At 46.9% G+C, this 20,587-nt stretch overlaps 1 protein-coding gene and 1 non-coding gene across 2 annotated transcripts; both read left to right on the top strand.

Moving 5' to 3' along the window:
- Positions 1-456: 456 nt before the first annotated feature.
- Positions 457-15,394, top strand: LOC137310665 (zinc finger protein 84-like). The gene is made up of 3 exons (XM_067978366.1): positions 457-572; positions 2,456-2,582; positions 10,478-15,394. The coding sequence occupies exon 3, from the start codon at positions 10,830-10,832 to the stop codon at positions 12,231-12,233; it is 1,404 nt and encodes a 467-aa protein (XP_067834467.1). The 5' UTR covers positions 457-572; positions 2,456-2,582; positions 10,478-10,829; the 3' UTR covers positions 12,234-15,394.
- Positions 15,395-15,664: 270 nt separating this feature from the next.
- trnat-agu (transfer RNA threonine (anticodon AGU)) lies at positions 15,665-15,738 on the top strand. The gene has a single exon. It is a non-coding gene; the product is annotated as a tRNA-Thr (tRNA).
- The last annotated feature ends 4,849 nt before the right edge of the window (positions 15,739-20,587 follow it).

Raw genomic sequence — 20,587 nt, forward strand, 5'->3', positions numbered from 1 at the left:
TCACCAGAGGAAATAGTTTCTCTCTATCGACCCCATCAAATCCTTTAATCATCTTAAACCCCTCGATTCGATCACCCTTAATCTTCGACACTCGAGGGAATACAAGACTCGTCTCTGCAACCTGTCCTCGTAATTTAACCCTTTTAGCCCCGGTATCATTCTGGTGAATCTGCACTGCACCCCCTCCGAGGCCGATATATCCTTCCTGAGGGGACGGTGCCCAGAACTGGACGCAGTGTCTCCAGATGGGGTCTGACCAGAGCTCTGTCCAGCTGTAATATAACTTCCACCTCTTTGTATTCCAGCCCTCGAGATAAAGGCCAACGTTCCATTATCCTTTTAATTATCTTTTTGTACCTTTCCACCATTGGGAGGGTGGTGTGGGGAGGGAGCTGTGGGGGACAGTTCCGGGCTGGAGCCAGGGTGTAACCTCTCTGTTCCCCTCCCCCAGGTGACGGACTCCTCCGGACACATCCTGTACTCTAAGGAGGAGGCGACTAAGGGCAAATTCGTCTTCACCACTGACGACTACGACATGTTCGAGATCTGCTTCGAGAGCCGCCTGCCCCCGGGTGAGTGAGTCCGAGGGGGGGGTCCTGGGGTACGGGGAGGGCTCGGGCAGAAATAATAATAAAAGTGAAAATAGCTTACTGATAAGAAAAAGGGATGAGAGCAAAGTCCAGGTCACAAATAGTGTCACAGGTAATATAAATACTTCAGGTTCATCAAAAAATACAGGAAATAATAAAATAACTGATTAAAAAATAATACAGCAGTGATGAAAAACAAGTGTGATATTTTTAAGAAGTGAGAAAAACAGCATCAGAACCTACGAATTAAGAGCAGGAGTAGGCCATTCGGCCCCTCTGCCATTTGATAAGATCATGGCTGATCTAATTATGACCTCAACCCTACTTTCCCATCTACCTGCTATAACCTTTGACTCCCCTGTTAATCAGGAATCTATCCAACTCAGCCTTAAAAATATTCACTGACCCTGCCTCCACCGCTCTCTGGGGAAGGGAGTTCCACAGACTCACGACCCTCTGAGAGAAAAAGTTTTTCCTCATCTCCGTCTTAAATGGGAGACCATTTATTTTTAAACTGTGGTCCCCGAGTTCTCGTCTCTCCCACAAGGGGAAACATCCTCTCAGCATCTGCCCCTTCTCGTCTCCTCACGATCTTATATGTTTCAATAAGATCACCTCTCATTCTTCTAAACTCCAGTGTATACAGGCCCAACTTGTCCAACCTTTCCTCATAAGATAACCCCCTCATCCCAGGAATCAGTCGAGTGAACCTTCTCTGAACCGCCTCCTTCTTTAAATAAGGAGACCAAAACTGCACACAGTATATTCTAGATGTGGTCTAGTAGGTCTGTTGCCCAAATAAGAGTTCTATACACAAGTGCAGATAGCATAAGGAATAAAACAAGTGAATCAGACAGTTAAAACAAGTATAAAAGGACTGTTCGCAACACAGTTGCCAGACTGGGCCTGCGGCAGGTGATGAGCAAACCAACACGAGGGAAAAACCTACTTGACTTTGCCCTCACCAATCTACCTGTCACAGATGCATCTGTCCATGACAGTATTGGTAGGAGTGACCACCGCACAGTCCTCGTGGAGACGAAGTCCCGTCTTCGCACTGAGGACACCATCCAACGTGTTGTGTGGCACTACCACCGTGCTGAATGGGATAGATTCAGAACAGATCTCGCAGCTCAAAACTGGGCATCCATGAGGCGCTGTGGGCCATCAGCAGCAACAGAATTGTATTCCAGCACAATCTGTAACCTCATGGCCTGGCATTTTCCTCACTCCACCATTACCAACAAGCTAGGGGATCAACCCTGGTTCAATGAGGAGTATAGAAGAGCATGCCAGGAGCACCACCAGACGTATCTAAAAATGAGGTGCCAACCTGGTGAAGCTACAACACAGGACTACATGCAAGGTAAACAGCAGAAGCAACATGCTATAGACAGAGCTAAGCAATTCCACAACCAACGGATCAGATCAAAGCTCTGTAGTCCTGCCACATCCAGTCGTGAATGGTGGTGGACAATTAAACAACTAACGGGAGGAGGAGGCTCTGTAAACATCCCCATCCTCAATGATGGCGGAGTCCAGCACGTGAGTGCAAAAACAAGGCTGAAGCGTTTGCAACCATCTTCAGCCAGAAGTGCTGAGTGGATGATCCATCTCGGCCTCCTCCCGATATCCCCACCATCACAGAAGCCAGTCTTCAGCCAATTTGATTCACTCCACGTGATATCAAGAAACAAGATTGGGAGTGTTAAGAACCTCGCCCCTCTCTACATCTCCTCCCCTCGCCTCCAGTGCTTCAATATCCTTTCTGTAGTGTGGGTCTCTCAAGTCAACAATGGATTTACTACATCTTTGTCCGATCTTACAGACCGTCTCTCTCTCTCTCTCTCTCTCTCCCTGCCCAGATCGCCAAGGCGGAGAAGCTGAAGCCACTTGAGGTGGAGCTGCGACGATTGGAGGATCTGTCAGAGTCGATCGTCAATGACTTTGCCGACATGAAGCAGCGAGAGGAAGAGATGAGGGACACCAATGGTAGGAGCACCCAGCACAGGCTTCAGTCTGCAACACCCGCCCCTTCTCCACTTACTGCTCTCGGTCTCGGGGACCCTGTCTCGTTCCTCGGTCAGCGTCACTCACCCCTCCGAGTCAGAAGTTTGTGGGTTTTCGCTCCCTCCACCTCCCGGGACATAAGCCCCTCTCCCCTTCTCTCCCCCATAGCACGAGCCTCAGCTTCATACGGTTATCCAGTCGTCCTGTGAAAGATGCAGTGGGCTCTGCTTCAGGCACTTTGTGGCAAAGCATCCCTTGCCCCAACTGCCCTCCATTAGCCCTCGGAGTAAAGAGGGGTGGTCTAGGGCTTGGGTACCAGGGGCCAGGGGTTAAAAGGACTGCAGGACTGATCCCCAGTGTCAAAGGGACTTCGTTTTTAAAAAAACGTACATTTATTTCGCCCCTTCCACGACCTCGGGACGTCCCAGATCACTTTATAGCCAATAATGTACTATTTTGAAGTGTAGTCACTGTTGCAATTTAGGAAACGGGCAGCCAACTTGTGCACAGCAAGATCCCACAAACAGCGTTGTGATAATGACCAGATAATCTGTGTTTTAGTGGTGTTGGTTGAGGGATAAATATTGGCCAGAACACCCAGGGGAGAATTCTGCTCTTCTCCCATTCGTGGCCGTGGGATCTTTTACGTCCACCTGAGAGGGGCAGGCAGGGACTCAGTTTAACGTCTCATCCGAAAGACGGCACCTCAGACAGTGCGGCACTCCCTCAGTACTGCACTGGGAGTGTCGGCCTGGATTAGGTGCTCAAGTCTCTGGAGTGGGGCTCGAACTCACCATCTTCTGACAAGGGGGCCTTGTCGAGGCAGATAAGATTCTGAATATTTTCATTCCAAGTTTGACTGCAGGATAAGGGAACGTGTGTACAAACTGGGGCGAGTGTGGGCAGGATGGAACACCCGGAGGGGAGGCTCTCAGTCGGGTAGCGGAGGGAAAACACAGAGTCCTTTCATGGGCCGTTAGATGGGGTGCTCCATGGGCTGGAGGCCTCCATTCATCTAAACCAGGGAGTTGGAGTCAGAGGGCTGGGACCATTCTACACCAGAGGGCAGAGTTGTGGAATAAGTTTTTGGGGAAGGACGGTATTAACGGGGTCCAGAGACAGAAGGGATCATTTGAAGCCCCTGGGATTAAAGGGACAGTGGCTGCATGGTTACAAAATTGGCTAAAGGACAGAAAGCAGAGAGTAGTGGTGAACGGTTGTTTTTCAGACTGGAGGGAAATATACAGTGGTGTTCCCCAGGGGTCAGCATTAGGGCCACTGCTCTTTTTGATATATATTAATGACTTGCACTTGGGTATTCAGGGTATTTCAAACTTTGCAGATGATTCGAAACTCGGAAATGTAGTAAACAATGTGGAGGATAGTAACAGACTTCAGGAGGACATAGACTGGTGGAATGGGCAGACACATGGCAGATGAAATTTAACGCAGAGAAGTGGGAAGTGATACATTTTGGTAGGAAGAATGAGGAGAGGCAATATAAACTAAATGGTACAATTTTAAAGGGAATGCAGGAACAGAGAGACCTGGGGAGTGCACAGACACAAATCCTTGAAGGTGACAAATTGAGAAGGCTGTTAAAAAAAGCATACAGGATCCTGGGCTTTATTGATAGAGGCATCGAGTACGAAAGCAAGGAAGTTATACTAAACCTTTATAAAACACTGGTTAGGCCTCAGCTGGAGTATTGTGTCCAATTCTGGGCACCACACTTTAGGAAGGATGTCAAGGCCTTGGAGAGGGTGCAGAGGAGATTTACTAGAATGGTACCAGGGATGAGGGATTTCAGTTATGTAGAGAAACTGGGATTGTTCTCTTTAGAGCAGAGAAGGTTACGGGGAGATTTAATAGAGGTGTTCAAAATTATGAGGGATTTTGATAGATTAAATAAGGAGAAACTATTTCCAGTGGCAGAAGGGTCGGTAACCAGAGGACACAGATTTAAGGTAATTGGCAAAAGAACCAGATGGCGATGAGGGTTTTATTTTACGCAGCGAGTTATGATCTGGAATGCGCTGCCTGAAAGGGCAGTGGAAGCAGATTTAATAATAACTTTCAAAAGGGAATTGGATAAACACTGAAAGGAAACATTTGCAGGGCTATGGGGAAAGGGCAGGGGAGTGGGACGAATGGGACAGCTCTTTCAAAGAGCCAGCACAGGCACGATGGGCCGAGAGGCCTCCTGTGCTGTAAGATTCTAGGTGGTGGGATTGACCTGTTAGAAAGGGACAGGGTGTCAGTTGTGGACAGAGTGACGCTCCCATGAAAGGCCTGCCATGTCCCTGCTCTCACCTGAGCTGTTTCGCGAGAGAGGATCCAGGATGGGGATTCGGGGGAGGGAGTGACCCCAGGCATCAACCAAAGGCCAGACTCGGAGCAGCAGTGACCCAGGAGCAGGGAAACGGTGCTCGGGGCAGCAAGGTGAAGGGAAGAGGGAGGGCTGCCTTCAGTGAAGTGATCTTAGTGCAGATTGAATCCACTCCTCCAACCTGTTTGATGAGCCCCTCTCTCTCTCTCTCTCCCTCCCTCCGTGCAGAGTCCACCAGTGTTCGTGTCCTGTATTTCAGCATCTTCTCCATGTGCTGCCTCGTCGGCCTGGCCACCTGGCAGGTCTTCTACCTGCGACGCTTCTTCAAAGCCAAGAAGCTCATTGAGTAACGACGATGTGTGTGTGTGTGTAAAACGTTGGCCCGTGTGTGTGTGTCTGTGCCTGGAGAGTGTTCAGTGGGTGGGGTTAATTTACAATAATGTCTCTTTATATTAAATGGGGTGCTTTGAATGTTTAAACTGCAGGTTGTGTTTTAATTCGTAGCATTGCAGTCAGTAATTGGCCCACGGTCGGTGTTTCAGACCAGTCTGAGGGAGTCCTGGAAACAATCAGTATCCTCAGACATGCCCTGGATCAGGAGGTGGGACCAATAGTGTTCGCTGCCCTGAGCTTTCGATGATTGATTGATTGTTTTCGGAAGGTACTGGGATTAATTCCACCCGGCCCCGTTGCTCCCCAGGAGAGAGAGAGAGAGACAAACGTCCGAACTTCTTTGGGAAAAATCTAACGTTTGTAGAAGTTCCTCTCCAACTCATTTGCCGGTGTGATGCTGCACAGTGTCGAGTGGATTCCTGGAGGAATGCTGCAGGGAGGGAGAGTGCACTGGGGGCTGCATTTCCTTCACTGTGTTGGACTTCACCTGATGGTCATCAGGCAGAGCTGGTGACAGCCGCTCCACCCTGACCCCGCTGCACCTTGAACCTCATAGGATCGTACAGCACAGGAGGAGGCCGTTCGGCCCATCGTGCCTGTGCCGGCTCTTTGAAACAGCTCTCCAATTAGTCCCACTCCCCCCTGCTCTTTCCCCGCGGTCCTGCAGATTTCTCCCCTTCAAATATTTGTCCAGTTCCCTTTTGAAAGTTATTACTCAATCTGCCTCCACCGCCCTTTCAGGCCGCGCATTCCAGATCAGAACAACTCGCTGTGTAAAGAGAGAATTCTCCTCCTCTCCCATCTGGATCTTTCGAAAATTACAGTAAATCTGTGTCCTCTGATCGAACCTTGCTCCCCTCTAACCCTCGCCCCCCCCCCCCCTCGACTCCCCCCCCGGGCCTGCCCCTCGCGCCCCGGGCCTGCCCCTCGATCCCCGGGCCTACCCCTCAATCCCCCCCCAGGCCTGGCCCCTCGCACCCCCACCTTAGGCTAACATTCTGCGGGCCGCGATTATCCCCGCTATCAAACCTCGCATCATCCGAGGGCCCCCGGTGGTCCTGCTCCCCCTGGGTGAGGCCACAGCAGCTCGACTAGTTATTTAAGGCAGGGCCGTGTCCTTGTGACAGTCAGTCCAGAATAGTTTCAGTGAGCAAAATGGGGTTCACTTTTCCCCTCTGTGTTGATCCACCAGCACCAAGTTAAATGGCTGCACCAAACACTCTGTGAGAATGTGATGTGAGGGTTCTGGACTGTTTTGACAATGAATCCGGGTGGGTAATTTGGGGCCTGTATCTGACATTGGAGACTCCAGTTTGATCAGTGCCCGTTCACAGTCTGTCCAACACCCTGATTTAAATGTGCTGCTCGTGTGAAGGTTGCCAGTCAGACCTGCTGTGTGATGCCCATCTTGACCAGGGGCTTTACGTGCTTTTAATAAGTTCTCTGCCGCGAGCAAGTGCAGCTCTCCCCGTGTCTTTCAACACCGCATGGCGTGGGCCCACTGCAGGCCCAGGGGAGGTGCGGAGCCCGAGCAGTTCGACCCTCGGAGGTTCGAGGCAGGGACAGAGTGAAACTTGGACCGTTTGGGCGGCTCAAACTTCGAAAACTCGCCTCTCCTCCTCCTGCTCCCTGCGTGAGTGGCCAGAGACTGCGGCCTCTCCCTGTCCCTGTCTAAACCATTCCAGTCTTTGGGAATCTTTACAAACTCATTCCAAGAATAAAATTAATTTTCAACTGAAAGCTGGAGTCGGGAGTGTGTTGTGTCAGAACAGGGCTTGGAATTTAATCCGGAGAAGTGTGAGGTAATGCATTTGGGACCGGCAAATAAGGCAAGGGAGCACACAATAAATGGGAGGATACTGAAAGGTGTAGAAGAAGTGAGGGACCTTGGAATACATGTCCACAGATCCCTGAAGGTAGCAGGACAGGTAGATAAGGTGGTTAACAAGGCAAATGGAATTCTTTCCTTTATTAGACACGGCATAGAATATAAGACCAGGGAGGTTATGCTGGAACTGTATAAAACATTGGTTAGGCCCACAACTTGAGTACTGTGTACAGTTCTGGTCACCACATTACAGGAAGGGTGTAATTGCACTAGAGAGGGTACAGGGGAGATTTACGAGGATGTTGCCAGGACTGGATAATTTTAGCTATGAAGAAAGATTGGATAGGCTGGGATTGTTCTCTTTGAAACTGAGGAGGCTGAGGATTGATTTAATTGAGGTGTACAAATTTATGTGTGGCCGAGATCGGCTGGACAGGAAGGACTGATTTCCCTTAGCAGAGAGGTCAACAAACAAGGAGCAGGGCATAGATTTAAAGTGATTGGTGGAAGGATTATTGAGGAGCTGAGAAAACATTTTTCACCCAGAGGCTGGTAGGTGTCTGGAACTCACTGCCTGAAAGGGTGGTAGAGGCAGAAACCCTCAACTCATTTAAAAGGTACCCGGATATGCACCTGAAGTGCCGTGACCGACAAGGCTATGGACCAAGTGCTGGAAAGTGGGATTAGGCTGGGTGGCTCATTTTCGGCTGGCGCGGACACAATGGACTGAGTGGCCTCCTTCTGTGCTGTAAATTTTCTATGATTCTATGATTCTAATTAACACTAAGCAGGGTAGTTCAGGGATCATGAGAACACTACTGAAGAAAAGTAACTGCTGGGAACCAAGCAATGAGTCCTTGTAAACCACAGATTAGGGAAGTTCCAGCTCCAGTGACAGAGATGGATCACAACAGGGTATAAAAGTGAGGGGATACTCAAGGAAGGGGCAGTTGGGACTGGAGACACCGGAGATCAAGCTCAGGGAGTCCGTGGTTCCATCCAGAGGGCTGATCTCGTCTACACGGGGGATTTGCATGTTTAGTCTGGTATGGGAGAGGAAAGAGAATTTGCTCATATATTTCTTAATGAGGTATTAAAGTTGCTGACTCTCAGACTTGTTAATTAATAAGACAATGCATTATTTAGAACCTTCCATCCCTAAGTCTCTCTGCTGCTCTACTTTTAAACTTTGACCATTTAGTTTACATTTCATCTCATTTTTCTTCCTCTCAAAATGCATCACGTCACATTTCTTTGCATTAAATTTCACCTGGTCCATTTACGAACCTGTGGAGGTCACAATGAAGTCACTGACTCCTCTTCACAGTTCCCCACGCTGCCAATTTTGGCGTCATCTGGAGATTTTCACCTTGTGTCCCACATACCCAAGCTCAGATCATTCTCTATATTGAGGTTAGCAATGGTCCCAACACTGACCCTGGGGGACACCACTGTTTACATCCCTCCAGTCTGGAGAACATCCATTAACCACTACTCTCTGTTTTCTGCCCTTTACACAACTCCCGATACACACTGCCTCATTCCTTTTAATGCGGTAAGTACTAATTTTATCAACAAGCCTCCTGTCCGGCATCTTACCAAACACCCTTTCTCAATCAATGTTGACTACATTCCCTTTATCAGTGGACTTGAGTTATCTCAAATGATCCATGTTGGCTGTTCTTAATTAATGTGTTTTTCTAACAAATGTTGAAATGTTTGCTCCACCTCATCTAGTTTGATCTGTTTCAAGACGCAACAGAAAGGTCGAGTTGTCTCCTGGAGTTTAAGATCAATTAGGTTTTAAAAATTATGTTTCAGACAATGAGGGATATCTGGGTTTAAACCCGCCCATTCTATGCCACAACTCCCGCCCCTCACACACTCCGATTCGTTGGAGGACCAACTCACCCTGTCACCCCTCCAGTCAATTTGCGCTCCTCCTATTGGTCCGGAACTCTCCTTAATCACCAGGGCGGGATTAGTGGTGAGACTGACATCCTGAGGTGCAGTTCGAAAATAAACCTGAATTGAACCCGTCGGTTGCAACATTTAAAAAAACGAATTTAATAAAAGTTACCAAAAAATATTTTCTGGAGTTCACCAAAGTGGTGGAGCGTCTGCGCTGTGTGTTTGTGCCGGTTTCAATGACACAAAGAGCTGGGGTTTCAGTTTATTTTATTTTCCTTGGTCCAAACGCGCTCTCCCTGCTTCCAATGTCTTTGCTTCTCGTCCAGATATTACGATCATCAATGGCGGCTGCATCACCCAGCATGCAGCGCGGTTCAGATTGTGCCTGATCTGAATCAGTGGAGCCCAGTGCGCAGGCGCAGTAGTGACTCATTATCGGTCAGTGTGTCCTGAGCATGCGCGGCCAGTCGAGGCTGCGGGAGGAGCGCGTTCGGTGCAGGTCAGAGGATCGGAGCAAGAGGCTCAATAAACCCCGAGGCCCGGGTCCGGGCTCAGGCCCAGGCTCAGGCCCAGGCTCAGGCTTTACAAACCCCGAGTGCGGCCCCAGACCCGAATATAAAACAGTGAACATTATCCCCCCCTCACTACCCGCCGGGAAATGAAGGGGAAATGGGGATCGGTCAGGGAGCGTCTGTAAATGAAGGGGAAATGGTGATCGGTCAGGGAGCGTCTGTAAATTAAGGAGAAATGGTGATCGGTCAGGGAGCGTCTGTCAATGAAGGAGAAATGGCGATCGGTCAGGGAGCGTCTGTAAATGAAGGAGAAATGGTGATCTCTATATCTTCAGTCATCCAGGGAGCTCTAGCTTTGGATGCTGTTCCTTTCCTCCTCGTGGGAATCTGTCTACTTTGCACCCAAGCCAACTCCTCCTTGAAGGCCTCCCACTGTTCAATTACTGTTCTGCCTGCCAATTTTTGATACCAATCCACCTGGACAAGATCCCTTTTGAACTCACTGGAATTTGCCCTCCTCCAGTTAAGAATTTTCACATTTGACTGTCCCCTGTCCTTTTCCATAACTGTTCTAAACCAAATGAGATTATGATCACTGCTGCCCCACTGAAACATGCTCCACCTGCCCCACTTCATTCTCCACACCCAGCCCACTGCTGTACTCACACTCTCTCACACTCACACTCACACTCTCTCTCACACCCTTTCACTTATGGTTTAGGGCCACTGAAAGATGATGCGATGGATTCGGATTTCAGCACAGGGAGGAGGGAGAGTGTGTGGGACGGGGATTTACAGCTTTGAGTAATGAGAGAGGAAATAGTGTTCCATAGAAAGTAGAGTTATCTGATCTGAATTTCTATCCTGTAATTACAGTGATAACTTTTATAAACTCCTTTTACAGGGGAGGATTTGCAGAGGGAAACTCAAACCAAAGATCACGTCAAGATCTGACAGAGTCACTCGATTCATCAGGACCTGAATATCATCGGCCTTTGAATGTGGAAGGAGAAATGTTTGTCTGTTCTGTCTGTGGGAGAAGATTTCAAACATCAGTGTGAGTGGAAAAGCACCGACACACACACACCCGAGTGAGAGTGTTCCAGTGCACTGACTGTGGAAAGTGCTTTAACCAGTTACACAGCCAGAAAAAACATCGCACCGTTCACAGAGGGGAGAAATCATACACGTGTTCTGTGTGTGGACGAGGTTTCAACTGATCGTCCAACCTGGAGAGACACAAGGACACCCGGACCATGGAGAAACCGTGGAAATGTGGGGACTGTGGGAAGGGATTCAATTCCCCCTCCAGGCTGGAAATTCATCGACACAGTCACACTGGGGAGAGGCCGTTCACCTGCTCCGTGTGTGGGAAGGGATTCGCTCAGTTATCCAACCTGCTGACACACCAGCGAGTTCACTCTGATGAGAGACCTTTTAAATGTTCTGACTGTGAGATGAGGTTTAAAAGCAAAATTAATCTGCTGATACACCAACGCACTCACACGGGGGAGAGGCCGTTCACCTGCTCCGTGTGTGGAAAGGGATTCACTCAGTCATCCACCCTGCTGACACACCAGCGAGTTCACACTGGGGAGAGACCTTTTAAATGTTCTGACTGTGAGAAAAGGTTTAAATGCAAAAGGAATCTGCTGACACACCAATGTACCCACACTGGGGAGAGGCCGTTCTCCTGCTCCGTGTGTGGGAAGGGATTCACTCAGTCATCCACCCTGTTGACACACCAGCGAGTTCACACTGGGGAGAGCCCGTTCACCTGCTCCGTGTGTGGGAAGGGATTCACTCAGTCATCCCTCCTCCTGACACACCAGCGAGTTCACACTGGAGAGAGGCCGTTCACCTGCTCCATGTGTGGGAAGGGATTCACTCGATCATCCCACCTCCTGACACACCAGCGAGTTCACTCTGATGAGAGATCTTTTAAATGTTCTGACTGTGAGAAGAGTTTTAAAAGCAAAAGTAATCTGCTGACACACCAACGCACTCACACTGGGGAGAGACCGTTCATCTGCTCTGTGTGTGGGAAGGAATTCACTCGCTCATCTGAGCTTCTGACACACCAGCGAGTTCACACTGGGGAGAGGCCTTTTAAATGTTCTGACTGTGAGAAGAGGTTTAAAAGCAAAATTGAACTGCTGAAACACCAACGCACTCACACTGGGGAGAGGCCGTTCATCTGCTCTGTGTGTGGGAAGGGATTCACTCAGTCATCTCACCTCCTGACACACCAGCGAGTTCACACTAATGAGAGACCTTTTAAATGTTCTGACTGTGAGAAGAGGTTTAAAAGCAAAATTGAACTGCTGAGACACCAACGTACCCACACTGGGGAGAGGCCGTTCATCTGCACCGTGTGTGGGAAGAGATTCACTCAGTCATCCATCCTGCTGACACACCAGCGAGTTCACTCCGATGAGAGACCTTTTAAATGTTCTGACTGTGAGAAGAGGTTTAAAAGCAAATTTAATCTGCTGACACACCAACGCACTCACACTGGGGAGAGGCCGTTCACCTGCTCAGTGTGTGGGAAGGGATTCGCTTGGTCATCAAACCTTCTGAAACACCAGCGAGTTCACACTGAGAGACCTTTAAATGTTCTGACTGTGGGAAGAGATGTAAAATCAGAAACGAACTGCTGAGACATCGACGCACTCACACTGGGGAGAGACTTTTCACCTGCTCCGTGTGTGGGAAGAGATTCGCTTGATCATCTCACCTTCTGAAACATTAACTTGTTCACACTATTGAGTGACCTTTTAATGCAGTGACTGTGAGAAGAGCTTTAAAAGCAGAAATGAACTGCTGACACATCAACGCATGCCCATTGGTTGAGAGACTGTTCACCTGCTCCGTGTGTGGGAAGGGATTCACTCAGTCATCACACGTGCTGAGACACCAGCGAGTTCACGAAATGAGCAGGTCCAACGAGCCGGTCTGTAACACAGGCCAATGACTCAGTGCAGCTTGTTACCCAGTCACTGGGCTCCGTTATAGCCTCTCCTGTCAGTGACACACAAAGAGAAATTGTAAATCTGAAACAGAAAGAGATAATGTATAACACTTCATATCAATCACCAGTTTTTCCCTCTTTCCGGCTTTTAAAACAATCTGTTTCACAGTTTGTCAAACCCGAAACAGCCTCTGGGATTTGCTGATTGAGAATTTCAGTGGAAATTGGGACCGTCATTAAGTATCGGAACAAATATCCCCGCTGAGGTTTCGGGGTTGTTACTGGTTTATTTATATCAGTGAGTGACCAATTTTAAACTAGGTGAGGGTCGAAACCTAAGGTAAGAGCCTGGGATAGACAAGAGATTCTTCAATGTATCAAGTTAAATTACACTGATTCCACCAACACTGGACATCACATCCCTCAAACATTGTTACCTGTTACTGTATAAAACTGGTGAGGGTGGAAATGGGAAATAACTGAAAAAAACTTCATTGTATCAAAGTTAATTCTGATCATTATTATTATACAAACATTCTACAGCCTATCCCTTAAAAAGGACCCAATATCAAACCAGTCCCCAGTCCTTGGGCCTGTGCCAATGTTGTGATTTGCACCCGCTTCTGACTGACTTGGTATCAGACGCACTCCCGTCAACAGTAAACGGATGGAGCCGGATCCATAAGAGAAAAATGAGGACCGACCTCCGCAGTTCTCCCAGAGTGCGGGAGGCGGAGTAACAGCAGCAGACAGAGAGATCTCTCGAAACCAGCCGCTGCCGCCGGAGAGAAGCGAGTCCCGTTCCGAGCCGTGTCTGTCAGGCGCCCGCTGACCCTCTCTTCACTGAAGGGGACCGATTCAGCACCAACTCACACACCCACCATTGGATCATTGAATCACCTTCAACACCTGAATTACATCACCACTTAATCCTCTATACACGAGGAAATACAAACCTTGTCCACACAACTTGCCCTCATAATGTTACCATTTTAGCCCCGGTATCATTCTGGTCTTTCTGCGCTGCACCTCCTGCAAGGCCAATATATCCTTCCTGAGGTCTGGTGCCCAGGACTGAATGCCGTACTCTAAATGTGGCCTTAGCAGAGTTTATAGAATTCTAACATAACTTCCACCCTTTTGAATTCCAGTTCCCTTGAGATAAAGGCCGACATTCCATTAGCCATTTTAATTATTTTTTGCACCTGTCTGCCAACTCTTCGTGATTTCCCGAAGGATCTCTGCTCACCCACAGTTCCTGGCTTCTCACCATTTTGAAAATACTCTGATTTATCTTGCTTAGGGCCAAAGTGGATGGCCTCACATTTCCCCAGATTGAAACTTTGAACAGTCTGGGGCTCTTTTGTATCGAAAATAGAAGTCCTGATATGGGACTTTAAGATTATGCAAGGGTTTGATAGGTCAGATGTAGATAAGGTGTTTGTACTTTTGGGAGTGGGGACGTCAGAACTTAGGGCCATGAATATAATAGTCATCAATAAATCCAATCTGGCATTCAAGAGAAACATATTTATCCAGAGAGTCGTTAGAATGTGCAGCTCGCTCCCACAAGGAGTAGTTAATGCGAATCGCATGGATGCATTTACGGTGAAGCTGGATAAACACATGGAGGAGAAAGGAATATTCGGGTTTGCTCATCGGGTTAGATGAAGAGGGGTTGGAGGAGGCTCGTCTGCAGCATAAACACCGGTATAGTCTAGTTGGGCCGAATTGCCTGTTTCTGTGATGTACATTCGATGTAATTCTATGTAAGCTCCATCTGACACAGTTTTACCAACTCACTGAATCTCTCAATTTCCCTTCATAACTTTATGCTCCCATCTACACTACTCACTGCACCACCTAACTTGGTGTCGTCGACAAACCTGGATATACCGCTCTCTATTCCTTTATCTGCCTCATTTATACAGATCCCTGGGGGACACCACTAATCAAATCCTGTCAATTTGAGTACATACCCATTAACCCTACTCTCTGTCTCCTACCTCCAAACCAACTCCCTCCCCATGTCAATGGGTTGCTATAAATTCCACGTGCTCTCATTTCTGTTCACAGTCTCTGATGCTAAACCTTAACGAATGTCTCTGGAAGTCAATGTACACATAACACCCATAGACACTCCATTATTTACCACGTTAGTTACATCTTCAAAAAGGTCAACTAGTTTCGTTAGACTTGACTTACACTTTACAAATCCATGCTGGCTCTCTCTGATCAATTCATGTTTATCCAAGTGCTCAGTCATTCTTTCCCGAAAACAGATTCTGGTCACTTCCCCACAACAGACGTCAGACTAATACGTCTTTAATTTCCTGCTTTATCTCTCCTACCCTTCATATAAAACAGAATGACATTGGCAATTTTTTCAATCCATGGAACAATTCCTGAATCAAGAGAGTTTTGAACGATCATGACTAAAACATGTACAATTTCCTCACCTATTCCCCTTAGTCCCCTGGGATGGTCACCATCAGGTCCTGGAGATTTGTTTATCTTTAGTCGAATTGTTTTCTCCAATACCATTATTTTACTTACACTGAATCCCCTTGATTTATTTTCAGTTTTCCTCGTGTCTCTGGTTTATTATCCTCATGCTTTTCTGTGAGTATCAGCAACTCTGCCATTTCCTGATTTTCAATTACAATATCACCTCCATCTGTCTTTAAGGGCCCACGTTATTCTTAGTCACCCTTCTTTCTCTTAATATACGTGTAAAAACCTTGAAAGTTGTCCTTAATTTCACTCACAAGTTTTTCTCGTTTTCCCTCTTTGCTCCTCTTACGATTTTTTTTGTTTCAGCACCACAATAAACAACTCTTCACTGTGAAATTTGCTCAATTAGTTCTTCAGTGTCAGAGCGAGAATTGTCCATCCCGAATTTATTTAAAGTAACAAACAGAAGCACAAATATTCATTCGTCTATCAAAGCACTGATGGACACAGAAAGATAAACACAGCTTGAAACGCAGTCAGTATCGGGATTCACAGGGAAACGGGCAAGTGAAATAGACAAAGATCAAACAGTCTGAACCCACAACAGAATGTGACGTGTAGCTGATAGATATTAATGAGAGGAGGTGGGAAACAGTACCATGAATGGGCACCGTGGCTTAGTTGGTTAAAGCACCTGTCTAGTAAACAGGAGATTCTGGGTTCAACTCCCAGCGGTGCCTTTGTGTAATTCATGGTGTTTGTGAATTTGAGAAGCACACAGTGCTGTGTTTTGTTCAGGATCCAACATGGAACTGATCAGGAGGTCTCTTCAAAAATGCCTTTTCATTATGCAGACAGCCCTCTCATAGAATGTGCCCATGATACGTTCTTGTTTCTGGGCTCGTTAAGGTCGGGGTATAATTCTCGATTCGAGGTTCATACCCTGGAGAAGCCCTAATTTGGAACTAGACTTTTGATCCTTGAACTGCGGTTCAGACTTTTGCAAAGAGAGAAAAGAAGTCCCCAAATCACTCCACCTGAATCTCACGCGGTCTCGGAAGAAGTTCAGTTCAAACAATCAGGACTTTAAAGGCACCTCAATGACCTGCACTTTCATTGAACGAGCTTTGCTTCCAATTGCATTCGACCTTGAAACCGCTCTGGGCTTTCATCTCACTGAAGCAGAGTGTGGCCGCTCTGTATCTGTGAGCATGTCGGTGACGAGGTTAGCTCTGATATTGGTCGCTTTCAATTTTTAAGATCTCACCAAGCTCAGGGAAAAGAAACCGAGAATCGAATTGTCCCTGTAAGTGATGAATTGAAGGGATTGGTGCTCCAAGCAGATCTGGAAAATGCGCAGTGCGGTCTCTCAGGAATTCCAAATCCACCCTCTCGCCACTCGGCGATCATATTAACTGAGCTTTACTCTGGCCCAGTGTCACCGCGCTGAAATCGAGTATTTCTCCGGCACGTTTCTCTTAACTTCACAGTTGCTGGTTTAAGAGTGAAGACCGGCTCGTTGGATTTTCACTCCTGCAAATTTCAACCATTCATTTTGCAAAAGTGAACTGATAGTAGACAGCTGTTATATGGGCTCCTGCAGTCTCAACGTTTAGCTCATGGAATTACACATTTAGCATAGGGCTTTTCCGCTTGTCTCGGTGGCGCAAAAGTTTGATGATTCGAGTCCTTATTATATTTTTCCTCAGGATTCATCGCCTCAAAATTCCAGGGTTTCAATGTGTGTTTTGTCTGCAAGAAAATGTACCGTGATCATTGCCGGCTGAGCAGGGCTGATATTTCACCATTTACCCTGCAGTCGGAAATCAGGCACATGAATCATATAAAGGAATGGAACATTGGCTTCAGGGAAATCACAATTCATCTTGACAGACAAACCCCTGAAAGGCCCGAAGGGAGGTCACACTCGCAGTAAGAGAGCTGGTTCGCTGTGACAGAGAGGTTACTGCAGTGAGTGAGACCAGACTGTTTCTATTTTCAGAGGATAAATGTCACACCCTTTATTTTGGAAAAGCAAAACGGTGGGGATTTTTATCACAGCCCGATGCCTTTAGTGTTGGATTAGATGTTCCCCGTTGCGTTACTTTCATCTTCATCGGAGAACCGGTTCGGGCGTTCCTGTGATAAACGGCGACAATTGCCTGTTAATGTTAAATTTAACAACGGCTGCACTGAGCTTTCAATCCCACTCTCAAGATGCAGTCTGTAAAATGATGAAATTTCATCACATGCAAAGCACAAAAATCTTATTAAAGTTTTGACTGTCTCTCGGTAACCACGTCAGCATCTCCTTCAGTCTGAAAGAGAAAGTTATCGGTTGATTAATGGTGATTAAAACAGTCATTCAACTACGAACGGTTTAATTAGCTTCATGTAATTATTTATTAAGTTCATAACTCGTGTTAAAGTTAATTCCCTGATTGGGAATGGAACCACCCGGCGGTGGGAGCACTGAATTTTCTCCGACAGGATTGCGCACGGGACACCATGGGACACTGATTCTCTGATGGTTTACTGGGTAAAGGCCCTGATCCCTGGTCTGTGCTGATTCTCTGATAGTTTAGTGGGATTCATTCTGTATCTCTCAGTCTCTGGTACAGTGTGCGAGTGTGGGATTCATTCTGTATCTGTCACTCACTGATACAGTATGTGAGTGTGGGATTCATTCTGTATCTCTCAATCTCTGGTACTGTGTGTGAATGTGGGATTCATTCTGTATCTCTCAATCTCTGGTACTGTGTGTGAGTGTGGGATTCATTCTGTATCTGTCAGTCTCTGGTACTGTGTGTGAGTGTGGGATTCATTCTGTATCTGTCAGTCTCTGGTACTGTGTGAGAGTGTGGGATTCATTCTGTATCTCTCAAACTCTGGTACTGTGTGTGAGTGTGGGATTCATTCTGTATCTGTCAGTCTCTGATACTGTGTGTGAACTTGGGATTGATTCTGTATCTTGTCAGCAGTGTGTGTGAGAGTTTGTGATTCATTCTTTATATGCAGTCTCTCATACTGTGTGTTAGTGTGGGATTCTTTTGGTATCTGTCAGTCTCTGTTTCTCCTTGTGAGTGTGGGACTCATTCTGTATATACAGTCCCCAGTACTGTATGTGAGAGTTGAATTCATCCTAAATATGCAGTTACTCATACTGCATGTTAGTGTGGGATTCATACTGTACCTATCAGTCCCTGGTACTTGATGAGAGTGTGGGATTAACTCTGTGTCTGTCAGTCTCTAGTACTGTATGTGAGTTTGGGATTCCTTCTGTATCTGTGAGTGTTGGATTCATTCTGTGTCTGTGTGTCTCTGGTACTGTATCTGAATATGAGTTTCATTCTGTATCTGTACGTAATTATTCTCTCAGATTACATTATTGCGTTCAATACTTCAGCTTTAATATCTTAATGTTTGAAGAGTTTTACTCCTAATTTAATTTGTAAATATGGACACACTTTAGGATTTAATGTTGGAGGTTTTAATCAGATAATTTGTGTGCTTTTTGGACTACTATTAAATCTGTATCTCTGTGAGTACTATTGTGGATGATAATGAATCTTTCAAACGGATAAGGGAACATTTTTGAATTGGTTTGTAATGTGTAGATCAGTCTGTAGAAATGGAATTGATACTGTATCTTTCAGTCTAATATTGTATGAGATTTTTGGACTGGTATATAATGTGTATCTCAGTCTGCACTAATAGAATTGATACTCTATCGTTAAATTTCATTCAACGAGTGCATTCTGAACAGGTATCGAATTTGTTTCTCAGGTTTACTATCTTTCAGTATTTCTCAATCGATACTGTACGTGAGGTTTGGATTTGTTTGCAATTTGTAGCAAATGGTTCACTTTTCGAATGGATATTTCATGTATTAAAGTCATGTGTGTGAGAGTTCTGGGATAGTATTCAATTGGAATCTCGGGTACATTATTGGGATTCATTCTGTCCCTTTCAATCGGGTACCATGTGTGATTTCTCTCTGGTATTTAATTCGCAGCTATGTTGCCCTATTGTGAGATTGACACAGTGCCTTTCAATCTGAGAGTGTGATTTTGGACTGTGATTTTTGTATCTACCTGTCAGCGGGACTGAGTTCGGGGCAAATGGAACAGTGTCTGCCTCACCCGCTCTGTTTGAATGTTGGATTGAAATTGTGTCTCTGGAACTTGGGATCAGTGTGGGACTGACTACTTCTACTGTCTGAGACTGTGGAACTGATGACCTGTCTGTGTCTCTGTGCTCTGTGGGTGATAATGTACCTCCTGTGTGTGAGAAGGAGCTGGCTGCACTCCTCCTTGTGCCTCGGGTGGAGGAAACATCACATTCATTCTGGATCATTCAAGGATTCGCCTGTGGAAAGAAAATTATCTCTCGTTACTCAAGAACATGTGAGGTAGTTATCAGTTTAATATCTGTTAATGATCATTTTGAATATCCACAAATGAAAACCAGTGATACAAACAGTGTCAGTGTCTGACTCCACTGCAGCACTCAGCTTCTGCACACCAGGTGTGTTGGGCTGTTTTACAACAATTTAGTGACATCCAGACACAACCCAACCCCTGCACTGATCCATGAATGGGACTACCCGATGGGGCAGGGACCTTTGTCCAGGTCAGGTTTCTAATCCCCTCTCCCATGGGACTAACCGTTCAACCCAAACATAACAGCCGCTGTTTAAATTGTGTCCTTCACACTTCTCACCTGGTGCCTGCAATAGATGCTCTTTGTATAACTCCCCACATCCTTACTGTCCGGCTCTGTTCCCACTCTTCACTGTCCAATAACAATAAACAGGGTGAGACTGGAACTAAACCAGGACCATTCACTCCTGGTTTGGGGAGTGAAAGCAGCAATGGTTTTAATAGCAGGTTCTTCCCATTCTCTCTCCCTTCCCCTGGACACACCCTGTCCACACCCAGCCCGAGAATGACCTCTCCCTTCCCCCCCTCTCACTCCATGTTCCGGGACCAGTTCCAGATCCACTCCGCCTCTGACAAACAGCCCCCGGACTCCCCCTGCCCTTCCCCCGGACTCAATGCCGATCTCTGAGCCCATCTGCGGACACGGTCCCGGAGCGATGAGCTGCTGTAACGAGGCTGCTCTTTGCTCCCTTCCCCCGGGGGCCGTGATCTCTCCATTCCCGCCTGTCTGAGCAAAGGAAGTGGGTCTGGGGGAAAGGTCAGAGGGAATGGGCTCCACAGGCAGTGCAGGAACAGGCACCAGAATGGGAAACAGATGGGATTCCACCAGTGCCTAACGCTGGAATCCAGACTGACTTTACAATCTCCAACTATTAAACTCGAGGTTTCCATCCCTGCTGTTTCTCTCGGGCTCTTTTGATGGGAAAGAGTCTTTCAGAGATAAAGTGAGCGGCTGTGGAATGAGCCAATGGGTTCTGTTCATTCTTGGCTCCGAAACTGGAGGGAGGATTCCTCAAACCAATCCTGGAGAAACGGGGGAGGAAAGTGGGAGTCGGTGTATTTGCTGGGACCGTGTAGGATTAATATCAGGCAGCAACAGTCCCAGTTTATTTCAATCGGAGTGAAACTCTCGGTCACTGAGAGTAAT

The sequence above is a fragment of the Heptranchias perlo genome, unplaced genomic scaffold (assembly GCF_035084215.1).
Source record: "Heptranchias perlo isolate sHepPer1 unplaced genomic scaffold, sHepPer1.hap1 HAP1_SCAFFOLD_269, whole genome shotgun sequence".
Lineage (NCBI taxonomy): Eukaryota > Metazoa > Chordata > Chondrichthyes > Hexanchiformes > Hexanchidae > Heptranchias > Heptranchias perlo.

Coding starts and splice junctions, on each gene's coding strand:
- LOC137310665 (XM_067978366.1), top strand. CDS start 10,830: ATGGAGAAACCGTGGAAATGTGGGGACTGTGGGAAGGGATTCAATTCC.